This window comes from Stegastes partitus, unplaced genomic scaffold, assembly GCF_000690725.1.
Source record: "Stegastes partitus isolate 25-593 unplaced genomic scaffold, Stegastes_partitus-1.0.2 Scaffold390, whole genome shotgun sequence".
Lineage (NCBI taxonomy): Eukaryota > Metazoa > Chordata > Actinopteri > Pomacentridae > Stegastes > Stegastes partitus.
Window position 1 is genome coordinate 243408 of NW_007578121.1, and position 15182 is coordinate 258589.

The window sequence follows — 15182 nt, forward strand, 5'->3', positions numbered from 1 at the left end:
GGGATCTGATCTGAGGCTCTGATCTGATTGATTACATGCCACGAGTTATAGCCTATCAACAGTGAAGGATAAATGTTGAAAAGGTTTTTTTTAATTAAACATATGCAAAATATAAGTATACAAAGGCATTATTGCAAATGTATACTGGTTCCAAATATCAGATATCCGTCTCCTTGACTACTAATACTTACTATCAGTATTGGCTATGAAAAAAGACATTGGTCAGCCTCTGGTCTGTTGTGAAATTTGAGACGTATTAATATGGTTGCCCTGCTCTCCAAAAAATGTAAACTAACCAAGCATGATGGTATAGAGAAAAGGTCTGCAAAGAAGTTTACCTGTGAGAGACAGCATGCTCATTTATTGCACGTTTACAGCATTCTTGACTTCTGATTTGCTAAAACGTATAAACACTGTAATGTCACAAACAGGGAGTGATCAGCTGAGCAACCAATCATGAAGGAAATAGGAGTTAAGAGTACTCATGAACTCATACAGTTGAGTGAGTGGGAGTTTAGTTCTTAGGGCTTTGGGTGGAGATTGGAACTGAGCCAAAGACTGATTAGAGTGGAAAGCTAGAAAAAATTACACTGTTGTCACTGTTTATAATTGCCTTGTCAAACTCCAGTGGCGAAACATGTTTACGTGTATCACACTCACTTGACTTATATTTGAGGGCCGGATGTCATTGTGTTATCTGTCACATTTACTGAGCTGTCGGTCTGAATCCTTTAATCTAGTAGTGGTGGTTTTAATGTTGTGGCTGAATAATGTACAGTAAATATACTGCAGGTTGAGGATGGAAAAAATGGAAACTGACTTTAGTTTGATGCCATTTCTCCCTGTGTTGGATGGTTCAAAATGACTTGCTTGTTACAAAGCCTAGGCTTGTTCAGTTTTGAGGGACTGACACCTAAAACTGAGATTCACTGTTGAATTGTAGTTTAAGAACATCCTCTGCTCTCAGACTCTGTTGTAGCAGCTGGAAATATATGGACACGAAATCACACTGTCCACATCTGGTCAAGTCTCCACAGGAAGGTACACCAAACAGGAAGTTGGAGTTTTCCTCCAACGGCACTGTTTATTGCTGAATTTGCCCACAGGGAAAAAACCTATTAAGCGTCCTCAACCAGCCTGGATCCATCTGCAACTGCTGCTCACACATATAAATACCACACTGTCAATAAAAGTGGACTTTCAAGAATCCAAGTTAAGTCCAAAGCCTTTCTGATATTTTAGTCAGTCGAGAGGACATCACAAATGTTAAACACTATATATGACTCTGTTTGTGTGTAGTCTCTCTTGGGGAAAAGCTGCCTCTTATAGAGTCTATGTGTATTTCTGGTGAAGCCATGTCTGGCAGTGGTGGTACCACACCCACTGCTGCTGTAAAAGAGCTTCTTCACACGGTCTGTTTTTGGCAGTGAGATCCTGCACTTAGTAGGCCGGTTTTATACATGGACTAGATGAATGGAGTGTTTTATTGTCTGGTTTTACTGGTTGTGGAAGTGGTATTGGGGGTGGGGGTGGGGGGTAAATATGGATATTTGAATGCCAACAGTCCACTGTCCAGTTTAAAAGAAGAGAACACAAGTGTGTCTTCGCTATGTAGAAAGTTTCATCTTTTCATGGTCTGTGTTTTCTATGTCAAAGTGCATGTCAGGACAGCCACAACGAATGAAAGACCTTTTAATATACAGTAGTCTATAAATATGACCCTGTGGTTTACTTTTCCTTTTTAGACTGTGCTGAGTATAATCTTCAATTGCTATAAATGTAGTGAAACTTTAGTAGTAGTAGTAGTGTTTTTTGTCATTACAGCAGATTTAAATCATTAAGACCAGAAAAACTGTCATCAGACAACTATTTGTGGAGGCCCTGTGCTGTCTTTAAATAGGAAGCACTTTATGCAGTTTACAGGAAAATGTCCGTATGAGAGAAATATTTTGATTTTAACAAACAAGATCACAAATAAGATACTGAATGAGGAGATAACTGGAACATTATTAATCCCAAGAAAACATCCATTCCCCTCAAACAAATTACAGAACTTAATTAGACTTAGATTTCTTTAATCTTTTCCTTTTTAAACCTGCTATCTCCTTCTCCTTTCTAATTGACAAAACATTTTTGGACAATAATGCCAAGTTCAGACTACAGAATATATCTATCTGGTATGTTGGTCATTGTGTCAAGATAGGTGATTATAAAATCCTAAATTTTTCTTACAGGCTCTTACTCTTCACAACTTAAGGTGGATATAGCTAATGGAAGGATGGGTATTTTTGTATGACTTTGCTGTGACATAACAGGCTACAAGTTGGTCCTAAGCCCATCACTCCTTGCTGTTTTTTTGCAACCTGTGTGATGTCATCAGTAAGGACTAGCCAGGAAACAACTGCTAGGAAAAAAAAAAAAAGTAAACAATGATGTAACTGTCATATGACAGAAAAGCCTATATGCCAAGAGGACAGTTGTCGAAGCACCTGATGCTCCCATTGGTCATCATCACAGAAAAAGTTGTGGCACACAAAGCAAGGAGGTAAATAATAAATTTTGTCAGGACATTGTGAGGTGTCTAAGGCAACACAGCAGGTATAATCCACTATTATACCTGCGATCATACTATCAGTTGTTTTGCCCTACATCCACTTTCAGTCCATACGTCTTCCAAGTCTGCCTGTTTTCATTATCATATCATGTAGCGTGTAGCTGAAATTTTTGGCATGACAGATAGATTAAACAAGATTGCAATGATTTAGCAACAGTTTGAGGCTTACTACAAGAGTTATGAGGTGGGAAAGGCATCTGTTTCGAGAACTGTTTTACCCATTTTGCGTTCCCATTTAAATATTTTCTTAAAAAAATATTAGGCCTCAGTTGAATAATGTGAAAACTCTTTCAGTTATTGCCACCAGTTTAAATGATCTCGACTTAGTTTCTCAGCAATCATCCATCATTCTGGCATGGTGGATGGATCTAATTACAACAACATCCACAAGCCACACAAACCAGTGCAAAGCAGAACATCCACAGAATTCTACATACGTCGGCACTGCAGCTATAAGCACTTAGCCACTGAATTCTACCAAAAAAGACACAGAATATAAAAATTTGATGATACAACTTGCAGATTGTTTTCAGTTTTCTCAACCCTGTCATCTTTAGCTCTTGCCCAGGCGTAGTGGCTCACATGACACAATTAGATTTACCCTTTAAGTATTGATCAGGGATTCAAATATATTTTTAAAGTTCTCCTTGAACAGAAAAAGTAATGCCACAATTAAGACAAAATACTCTTGTGCACATGTTGACGTTCAGATCAAAGGTCATCCAGTTTAGCATCAATCCATTCTGCAGTTACTATCAAATTAATCAAGGACTGGCTGATACCAGATTGTTTGTATACTTTCTTATTTTGGAGAAACTGTATCTGGAAACTGTCATAAAGACCTAACTACAACACAGGTTCACATCAACAGTCTTCATATCAATTCCCATTTTATGCTGCAGTGTACCCACATCAACACACATATCTGCACGCACAATTGCTTTCCCGCTCTACTTTGAGTCTGGTTTTCTTGTTTTCATTTTTTCAGTTACAAGCCAAGACTGCTGGTGACTCATAACTGTTTGGCAACGGCTCAAGAGAAGCTGGAATGTGATTCACATTAAATTCAGAGAAACTGCACTTGAATTCTGGTCATATTCAGAGTTCGTCAGATGATAGAACTACTGTGTAAACTGTTTTGTTTTTGTTTGTTTTTTTAAGAAAAATACAAATTACATCAGTAAGTATGTCCTGTAAAGGTTTCTCTAAATGTGTCTATGAGTTTCCACTGAAGGCAGTGGCGTCTCACATTCCTGCCCAAACAGTACCAGCGTGCAAAAGAACTGACAGGAAATGAAGTCTGAATGTATATTAAACATGGGAGACAAGAGACTCTTATTTCATCTTGTCGCTTTATACACTTAATGTTTCATATTATTTGGCCACTGAAATGCCCCCAAGTCTCGTTCAAACCAAAGTTGTGGCAAACAGTAACAATGGAAGTTCAGACTTGATTACTAATTGGCACCCAAAACACTCATTAAGACTTGTTTTGTGGTAACCTGACCTTGCACTGAGAAAAAAAAAATAAAAAGTTGTAGCATGAAGTGTTTCAGTTAAGTTATATTACTTCAGATTATACTTCCTGCAATGTGACTATTGCCTATGCGCACATCACAATGTTGTTGCTGAAACTGTATATCATGCAGCCTAAATATAGACTGCCAATTTTAAATTACTGAGTTTCTTTAAATATCCTGGTAATGTAGCTGATATCTCACTAACTGTTAACTACAGCAAATTTCTGACACACTTGCCATGAAAAATCCAGAGCCTTTTACTAATCTCAGTGCTTCATATCCATCCGGTAATCACCTAAAATTTGTAGTAATGATGCTGACGTGCTATTCAGGGAACAGAAAATGCAGTATACTATTTATGGTAAATGGACTGCACTTGTAAAGCGCTTTTCTACCTTAGCAGCACTCAAAACACTTTACAATGTGTTTCTCATTCACCCATTCACACACACATTCACACACTAACGGCGCTAGCCTGCCATTGGGAGCAACTTCGGGTTCAGTGTCTTGCCCAAGGACGCTTCAACTTATGATGAATTTATTTAGTAAAGACATGTATTTTGTTATGATGAAAGGAAAAACACTCAAAAATGTTTAATCCCTTTTCTTTCATACTTGAAAATGTTAATGTTATAAGGACTTCAAGGTTTATTGACCTAGTTAAAATAAAGTGCACCAAAAAAATATGTTTAAAATACTATCCAACAGAACTCCTCATATCATATTAATATTAACTGCCCACAGGTGACTGAAATAGATCCTGAGGTTGTATTTGCCCTTAGGTTCCCTGGCAAACTACAGGCATAGCAGCAGTGTCCAGCTGGGTTATTATAAATTTATGACTCAGGTTATGAAGAAAAATGAATCAGATCAATTTGCTAGTGAATCATTCCATATACAAGTGAGTGTGAGGCCTCAGAGAGTTTGGTGGTGTTCACATGAAAAGCCACAAGTATCCAATGATTCAAAAAAGAAAATAAAAAACAGGAGAATTTGATCCCAAAGCTAAGAATACAAATTCACCATTTGATTTTTGCTTTTCTGAAAGGCTCGGGCTCACTCCAGGTCTTAAGGGAGGTTGGCTGCCTGACAGCTACACAGCTAGACGCTCTTGGACTGAGCACAGCTTCACAGTCTTTCTTGTCCAACTGGTTGATGTACAATTTACAGAAACATAATTTTTCATTCAGCTTGATTACAGCCAGAAGTAGAATGAAACTAGCAGATATAATCATCCTAGCATGAGTTCCTGTCTTACTTTTTATCAACAGTAAATCTGTTGCTGTACATCTGAAAGACTTCCTTTCCTCCAAGTGTAGCTTCATTTTCTTACATGTAGCAAATTCCCCAAAATGAAGGTTGCTTTCTTTATGTGCATGCAATATATGCTAAAATATCAGTATAAGCATTTAAAAAGCAAATGTACCTCCTGTAGCATTTGATTGACAATCGCATTGAGCATATTCTCACAGTGTCCACCCACTCATTTTCTACAGCTCACCTAAGGGTGCTGCATAATGACCTCAACCACCTACAGATGCCGTTTGTCCCGAAGCACACTGCTCTCTGCTTTTAGTTCTCTTTGATTCTGACGTCTTGCCACTGCTCAACATCCTGTACACCCCTGCACAAGTGTTTGAGGGGAGTCTGAGAAGTGAAACAGAGAGCAGCAGCATCTGTGAAAAACACTTTCTCTTCCCCCGCTGCACGTTTGTGACTGCACAGCTTGTACAGCCAAGTTGTGCACGGTATCGTTCTCATTTGGCTGTGGATGCACAATGAAGATAAGCGGACCGTCTTGCAAATCTTTCACTTTAAGCTTCCCCAATGCATACGTTACACTCACGAAGGATCAAATGATTGCTGTGTAATGTAAAGGTGTTCTTTGAAGAGACATACTCAGTGACTTCAAAGCTCTACAAAGTCCTTTAAAGTCTTTTTGCTCATTGGTTTGGTTTTCTCACCCTCAACTCCATTCACATCAACCTGGTTTTCCATTGCAGCAGCGATACCTATTGTACACTAGCCCCGTCATAGACTGTAGCTGACATGCATGCCTGTACCACTACAAATGATATAATATCATCCCATTTCTCAGCCAATATCAGATTAGTGATATTCAACACTAAATTACTTAGACAATTCATAAACGTTTAATTTTCCTTTTATTTAAATCACTGTCAGGAAATTACATTTACCTGAAACATGAGAAAACTGGGTATTCATTTCCCTGTATGCACGATAACGGAAGGTTTCTGATAATCTTTATGTGTCTTGATTTCGCACCATCTCTGCCACTATGTTCTGTACCAAAGAATGCTCAGACACCTGGATTTTTCTCAATAGCTTTTCAAAGTGTCTGAGACTCAGGACATGATGTACATGTGATAAACATAACCTCTGTTTTCCAGAAACCAACCAGGATACCATTATTTGCACACATTACTTGATCAGTGAATATTCTGACATTTAACTACTGGGTTCATCAGTGAATTGTTTCTGCTCTGAATGCAATCACCATATGGGTCCTGCAGAATTATTTCTTATCATCTACCATCCAATTCTAGTGCAGCTCCAATAGCATTTGATAGCAGCAGGATTTAACATGAGATGTCATTTGCTGGTGGTATTCTGTCATTATTGAAGAGCAAGACCTCAGTGATTCATCACATCTCAGCTTGAATGAAATGCAGTCGCACAACACTGTGAGGACACTTTCAACACTGCTAATATACCCATCCATTAAAAGAGTATCCCACCAATATTCCACATTAGCTGACTGATAGCGGGGAGTACTACTCGGCATGTGTAGGTAGCTGTATATTGTCTTCTATGAGTCTGAAAGTGTTTTTGTCGAGTTGGAGAAATAGTGCTGTTGATGTTATCAGGGTTACCTGGCTTCAGCTTAAAGACTGAAGTTTTTCAGCAAATACTGTTAATAAATGTGCAAACACTGATCCAACAGCTTCATACCAGCCCTGTGTCAAAATATAGCTTTAAAGGTTAATTTTGGCTAACACTGCGCTTGCTTAAGCCCCAAACTATTGATTCTCTTTCCTTGGCTTTTTCAGCTGCACTAAACATTTTCCTAACTAGCAGCACACAAGTTTCTTAATTTAGATTCTCGAGCAGACAGAGATTCACTGTGAGCCTGCGTGGTTATTGCTGCTAAATGCACCAGTGACTTAGAGGATAAAAGCACCTATAAATAACTGTCAGAAAGCAAGTACATATGCAAGCGCACAGAACTGGCAGTGGGTCACCATGCTGTCACAGATTTGACTGTCATATCTGGCTAAAGCAGACACAAACATTATGCAAGACCAGGCTTGCTCTGAATACAGATAACAAAACAGCGAGCTACTCTGTTGACTGCTGATGGAACATAAATCTCTGCAGCTTGATGATCTCACTGAGTGAAGAGAGCTGATTGAATAACCAGAGCTCATTTACCTTCAGGGACTAACCTGAAGTTCACAATGAGCGGTTTTTCTTCCCTCTAATTTGTGTACTGGCAGTGGAGAATTTGAGGGAACTAATGCTGGCATCATGTGAGTTTTTTCATATTTACCTCACTTCAAAGTGGTATTCTCAAATGTTAAGTCCAACAGTCACAGAGGAACATTTCCACAAGTAAAACACTCTAAAAGCAACACATTTTCCTTTAGATCAGCAATGATCCATTTAAACAAAATTACTAATTTAACTTTCATTTTTTAATTTAGTATGAGGCAGTTCTGATAGTTACAGCTGTAGACACACTTCAGTCAGTACCAAAAAAAGAAGCACTGAGGGAGAAAGTAATTGTCCACCACCGACTCCAGGAAAACAGCATGCCTGTTTTTCTGAAAAGAAGCAGTATTACAACATTCTGGGAAAAAAATAGAAACTATTTGCTGATGCAACTTCCTGGTGATCTCTGTGCAAATGCACTGTTTCAAATCAACACAAATCACAATCTAGAAGAAATTGAAGGGGACTCCAACTTCAGTACAACTTGGTCACTAGCATGTCTGTCAGTTATGATAACACTGTATCATTATCAGATGTATTGGCCAGGTATGTTGAAATATAGATGGAATTTACCTCAAATTCTCATACAGACAGTGAAGAGAGAATTTTCCTTCAAGACAAAGGTCTGATTGTTAATAAATGCTGTTATGGCAGGGCAAAGCTGCTAGAACAAATCTGTTACTCTATTTAGAGAGATAACTTTATGTGTATAAACTGAAAGCATGCACTATTTGTACAGTATATACATTCTTCATTAAGTATATAAAGTACATGGTTATGGTGTGTTGTGTATATTGAGCTACATAATCTTACCACCCATACATATGATATGCATGTTTTTAGTCCTATCATGGTCAATCAACTGCTTATTAGAATGAAGGTGAAGTTTCTTGCCCCACCTAATGTATTTTATTGATGTTACTATGTTCCAAAAGAATAAAACTTCAGAATTACAACTTACAGAAATAGTGACCAAAGCACTTATAGTAAGACTTAAGTTATAATACACTAAAACATAGATTTTGAAATGTGCAGTTGTTGGACAATATTGTCTCAAAATACAACGTAAGAAGGAACTAGAGAAAATGCCCACAACTGCAAAACATTCTGATAAACCACAGATAAAGTATTACATTTTCAGAAAACCTCCATACTTTCTCTCAGTGAAATCTAATTGTAATTAATATATTTCGATATATATATTGATGATGATGCAGTCACAGTAACTCTGCCTTCGAAACTGGTTAATAAAAACTACCCACCACGAGTACAGACAATAGTTCACAATATTACAATATTAGCTTAACAGAGCATAAACATGTCAACCCAATATGATTTTTACAAGTGATATTTAGCTGATGTTTGGTGGCTCGGTATTATTATATATGAACTTTCCACTAAATGGATTGTAACACATGATCAGTTATTGTTTTACATAAACCAAGCAGAGGGAATGTATTATTTTACATATGTGAAGAAACTGTCTGAGATAATATGTGGCATGTTCAATGCAGTACTCCACACTTTCAGTTTTTATATGCAGTTTTGTATTTACTGTATATACAAATAATTGAAAATATTCTTAGTATTGTGGCATAAAGTCAACAAAAACTTAAAACCCTTAATTCATTTTTATTTTAAGAATGTCATTGCCTGATGATATGCACATTTAATAATAATATTAGACATTTTTTCTGCTGATTATGTTTTCAGTTGACTTTTAAACCGTCTGATGTATGAAATGTCACTAAGATAAAGGAGGAGTCTTCAAATGTCTTGTTTTGTTTCACCAAAAGTCCACAAATCCCAAATATTCAGTTTACAATACTGCATAACAAAGGAAAACAGCAAATGTTCTCTTTAATGACACAGAAATCTGCAGATATTTGGCACTTTTTATCACAATTTTGCTTGATTATAGTTTCTGATTACTTTTCTGTCCATCAGTTGATGCATTAATTACCTAATCATTCTGGCTTCATGTGGACTTTTTTGTCTGCAATTTCCTACAAGACTAACAAGAAAAGTGTATTTCATATTTTGACTAATATGGATGGAAAATGATACTAGTATCTTCTTGTTATCACCAACCATAACAGTGAGTTGTCCGCATCATCTAAACTCATGATGTGGTGTACGCCAGTCAGCTGACAATGAGACATAGACAGGACCAGATGTATAACACAGCTGCAAAGTATCAACACACTCACATGACAACTTTTAAAGATAAGTAATCACCTTCATAATGAAACACGAAGACAAGATAATTACCATCACTGACAGAGACCTTCATTGAGACGCACAGCAGCCTCTTGACTGTATTTTACATTTAAGGCTCCCTCCAGCACTGAGCCACAGCAGTCTTGCCCACAGATGCTGGCGAACATCTCCATGTGATATTTACTGTTCCCCTGTGCCTTGCCTACCCACCGGTTTACAAGTCAAGTAAACACAACATCAGCACATAAGGTGGGACAGCAGGGCCTACAGATGTGCAACAAAAGCAGCATTGTGCAACAGTGTTACAGCTCCTGTTTAACAGTCAGTATTGTGGGGGCAGAACGGGTGGAGCTTTTCAAACACTCGAGATTGTTGCTTGTTTGCAAAAAGTCACCCTGACTAGGAGAGCACAATGTGCAACTGAACTTTCTATTTAATTTAGAGGCTAAGTGCTGGTTCATAAAATGGACATGCTGTTTAAAGTTTAAACATTGTGTACATCACTGTTCCAAAATCGTATTTCTGTTTTTTCCAGACTGCAGTGTTTTCTCTGATCTCGTGACAGCTCTGCTGGTGGTCTGTCAGTGTGGCTGCTGAGAGGATACAGTTATGACAGCATTCAATCTAAGAGCAGCACAAAGCTTCAGTTACAAAGGGGCTAGTTTGTGTCCTAAAGTTAAGAAATCCTGCTGACCGGCCAAAGAAAGCACAGCAGACACAACAGGCTGATGAAGCAACACAGCAAAAAAGCTGCAGTCACGCCTCAAATTTGACTTGACCCCGCGTGCCAAAATAAAGGCAGCTGTTCGAATGTAAGACCAAGCCTCGCGCGCTAAAACTCGCCAGCAGCAGAAAATATAACGCAAAGCATCTGTTTACCAACACTTAAGGATATGTTGTACAAACCTAGCCACACAAGTGTTGCTATCATGTTCTAGAACAATTTGCAACGATAAAAGTGTCCGTCGTCACTTTTTAAACAAGCAATACTTAATGCATAAATCTCTCTTAATGTTCAATATGTGGCTGAACAAACCGCTAGATGCCAACTCTTTAAGAGACACTATTTAATTCGATGTGGGCACGAGTCCACTGAACTTCCTTTCAATATCAGCATTGTATAGGAGCCCGCCTGTTATTCTCACTATCCTCCTTCATCACAACATACCAAAGAATGCGGCAGCAAGCACTGTAAAAGTGCATTTATTTAGAAAAAAAAAACCCGTAAAAGCTGCTTAATGTCAGAAGTCAGTCGTACAAACCTGAAAGTTGTAAAGTATGCCGTAAATCATTTTACCTGACGTCTGTGGAAATGTAAAACTAACAATTGATGGCATTTTTTGAGTTTGGGAAAGTAATCCCTCCATAACGATGCGAGCAGCATATCCGAATGCACAAGTGAGTAAAGTTTCCATAATGCAAATGTTGTCAGAAAAACTCACTGAGCAAAACACACAAAGCAAAATATCTCCTTCCTTTACTCACCCAAACTGTTTGTAGAGGAATCCATAGTCCGTAGTTTAAACTGCGTGTAGTTTCTCTGCAAGTAAAGTCTGCACTAAGGTGTGTTCTCCATGCTGAGACGAGTGTCAGAAGTCACACACTTCGGACCTCTGTCAATTGCCAGGTTTAGGAGAGAATACCGGAAACGTCGATTTTTTTCCCCCCTGTAAATAAAACCCCGTCGTTTATTAAATACACAAATGCTAAATCATGTAGAAATAACATTATGGAGCGAAATTACTATATTTAAAGGTATACGAATAAATTGAATACAAACACTTTAACAGGTAAAATATGAATGTGTCTTCCGGACGTTTGGTGCCTTGTTATGGCCAATTTGACTATTAGCAGGAAAACACTGTAGAGCTGCTGTAGCTACGTCAGAGTTGTATCCATTAACTCTATACACCACTTATGTGTCACGGTGACTCGAACGAGTAACTATATGCAGTTTAAGCGTAAAATTCACTATGAATCTTATTACACAACTTTTTCAGGCTCTACCTCAGCGACTGTCAAATGAAAGCTGGGAGACGTTCGGAAGACATTTGTCACCACCACGCGGCGAGGTTGTGTAGCTCACGCGCCTAAATGAAACGCTGACTTTCACGTCCGTATAGAAACAGTGCGTATTTATTACTTTATTTAGCTTTTACTTATCTTACTTAGATAAATGCAAGCAGTCGTTTAGAAAAAAAAACGTTTAGAAGGAATTCCCTCCGCATACCTTCTCCACAAAATGAGGTAAGGTAATGCCACTTTAGTATTTGTTACAAAATCGGTCGCTGAAATACCTTTATTACTTGGTTAATTTATCGGAAATTGCCAAACATTTGAACTCCAAACAAATAGTTGCTGTACAAAGAAAGGGTTTGTGGAACAATAATACCAGTGTAAATGTTTCAGTTATGTGGGGGAAGGATATGTTGGTAGAACCAGGATATACAGCCGGCTTACAACATGGAGACGTCCATAGAGAGACGCCTGAAGGAGACGAATTTCTTCGTACGTTTTTTTCAGCATTGATGGTAGGTATTACATAGTTAAATGCGTTAGTACTCATGTGTACATAAGTTAAGTATTACAGAATATCTGTTTTTTAAAAATGATACTAGTTTCCCGAGTATTTCGTCCACGTACACTCCGTCCTTAATCCATAGGTGAAACTTGAGACAAATGTATATCCGTTTATTATTTATTTTTTCTTCGTGGAAAATATTTGTACACGATTGGAGTTGACTGAAGAACACGACAATTGTCGGGTTTACGAATTAAACATTTCAAATTACTGACCATGTCATGTTCATTTTCCCTCTGCAGATGTGTTTCCTAACAGTCAGTGTGACAGGTCTACAATGAAGAGCACCCGTTGCCTCCTGCAGCTGCAGCGTCTCAGGCTGCTTGGACAGTCAGGCAGGTCTTGTGTCCAGTTCGGCGCTCTGCTCCAGTCAGCCTCCACCAGTCAGCCCAGTGTGCTACAAAACAAGGTACACTTCAGTCAGCACAAGTAGCGCCCAGACAGTGCTCAAAATATGTCTCATTTAATGTATTTTTAACCATATTAGTGAAGGAATCAGTAACTGCAATTTATTCCAAGCCATTTTCTCAATGTCAAAAAACTCCAAACCAACGCAGGAAGTGCCCCATTGACGAATAAAGTTGTTGTCCGTAAACTGTTAAAAACACATTAGTGAGCCACACCATACACTACATGACATGTTCCCTAATTCATTGACATTCTAGGTAAACATTGCAGCTTTGAGTATTCTTTGATGAGTTTTAGGGGACAAACAAAGCGCAAGCCATTTTTTAATGCAATCAATAAATATCAGTGTTGTTGATAATGAAGGTAATTGCTGGTTGCAACCTAATGTAATAGTGATTTTATGTTCTCTGTAAGGTAATTCCTTGACACAGCAAAAAAAATAAATAAAAGGGAGATAAAACACAGGAGAGGAGCCCAAAATATAAACTAAGATGGCTAATGTCTGACCACACTGACACAGTGTGGGGTGGCTGTGGCTCAGGTGATAGAGAGGGTTGTCCACTGGTTGCAAGGTTGGTGGTTCACTGCATGCTGAAGTGTCCTTGGGCAAGACACTGAACCTCAAGTTGCTTCAGATGGCAGGCAGGCACCTTGCCATTGAAATGTGTGTATGAATGGGTGAGTGGGTGAATGAGAAGCACATTGTAAATTGCTTTAAGTACCATGAAGGTAGAATGGCACTAAATAAGTGCAGACCATTTATCTAAAGACAAGCCTACAAGATGGTGGACCTGATGTGGTTAATACTGCACTTGGGCGGTACACACTTCCAACTTACAATATGGCGCGAACCAGTTAGCTTCTGTTCCTGGTTGGAAATTTAGCCATGGTCACACTGCTCCAGTATACTCACTAATAACTACAATTAATCTGCCACTGAACATAATCCCCTAAAGTGCACTATTTCCCATCTGTTTGAGGATTGCCTGTAATACAACCTAAAGTTTATGATATTTTCCTACATGATGATATGAAAACACATTTTATACATCTGTTTCCTTTACCTGCCTTAAAAATATTCTTGTTCTTGTGTCTAACTATTAATGTTTTGTCAGTAGTCAGTGGTTCTACTGGGCATAATAATCAAATCAGGAAAACACAATGTATGTTAAATTCAATGTTCCTGTTTCATGTACGTATAACAAAAATGTTGTCACTTGTAGGTGTTGAGGCATTTCCACAGCAGCACATCATGTGGCAAGAATCGGTCTGTGCCTGCAACGTTTGTTAATGAGGACAAAAAGAAGGAGGACAAGTCTTTGGCCACCTATGATGACCTGTTTGAACGGGTTGCCAAAGAGATCAAAACCAAGGCCACTTTTAACAAAGTGATAGATGTCTTCAACAAGAAAGACATAAGACGACGGGGTCACGTGGAGTTTATCTATGCTGCTCTGAAGAAGATGCCAGAGTTCGGCGTGGAGGGAGATATTGCCGTCTACAACAAGTTGTTGGATGTTTTTCCGAAAGAGGTGTTTGTGCCCAAAAACTACATCCAGCGAATGTTCAACCACTATCCCCGACAGCAGGAGTGTGGAGTGCAAGTGCTGGAACAAATGGAGAACTATGGTGGGTATGGATTAGGTCATAGAATTCTTGAAATGTCATATAATTTAGAAAGTTATATTCCAGACAGAAACAGAATTAATATGGATCTGATATGGTCTGTTAAAGCTTGATGCTTGTGCTTTAGGTATTATGCCCAACATAGAGACAAAAGTCCTGCTGATTCAGATCTTTGGAGAGAAGAGCCACCCGATAAGGAAGTTCCAGCGCATCATGTACTGGTTCCCCAAGTTCAAGAACATAAACCCCTTCCCTGTTCCAAAGCAACTGCCTGAAGACCCAGTGGACATGGCTCGCTTCAGCCTGTCTCGCATCGCTGGTGACCTGGACGCTAAAGTTACTGTCTACCAGGTACGACTGTACAACTTAGAGTGAAGATGGCAAACATATGGCTCTACCCAGAGTTCTAAAATATATGTTTAAAGTTGACTGATATATTGAACCGAAGTGAGCACACCCCTGTACAATATGATTTAATGTTAAATTATTCTAAATTGTATAAGCTTACAGTAGTTGCATTTCTTCAGTGTTGAACAGTAGGATTTTTGAGATTATGTAAAATTCAAAAATAACAGTTTAGCTTTACTAAAGTAAATACACAGGCCCCACAATATAAAATCAATGCTAAAAAAATCAGTAAACCTTTTATTACTGAGTTTCAAATCTTTGATTGTTTTCAGCACTTTGTATACCAATTTTG

General features: G+C 38.4%; 2 protein-coding genes across 3 annotated transcripts in view; one reads left to right on the top strand and one right to left on the bottom strand.

Annotated features, from left to right (window-relative positions):
- Positions 1-11493, bottom strand: part of eml3 (EMAP like 3) — a 50649-nt gene extending 39156 nt beyond the window's left edge. For both annotated transcript variants that reach the window (XM_008285183.1, XM_008285182.1), the window contains exon 1: positions 11353-11493. In XM_008285183.1, coding sequence (XP_008283405.1) covers positions 11353-11377 — 25 coding nt within the window. In that variant the 5' untranslated portion in view covers positions 11378-11493. The remainder of the gene's footprint in view (positions 1-11352) is intronic.
- Positions 11494-12310: 817 nt separating this feature from the next.
- ecsit (ECSIT signaling integrator) overlaps positions 12311-15182 on the top strand; it is an 8535-nt gene continuing 5663 nt past the window's right edge. The window contains exons 1-4 of the mRNA XM_008285184.1: positions 12311-12398; positions 12691-12857; positions 14080-14485; positions 14610-14833. Of these exons, the coding sequence (XP_008283406.1) occupies positions 12726-12857; positions 14080-14485; positions 14610-14833 (762 nt within the window). The 5' untranslated portion in view covers positions 12311-12398; positions 12691-12725. The remainder of the gene's footprint in view (positions 12399-12690; positions 12858-14079; positions 14486-14609; positions 14834-15182) is intronic.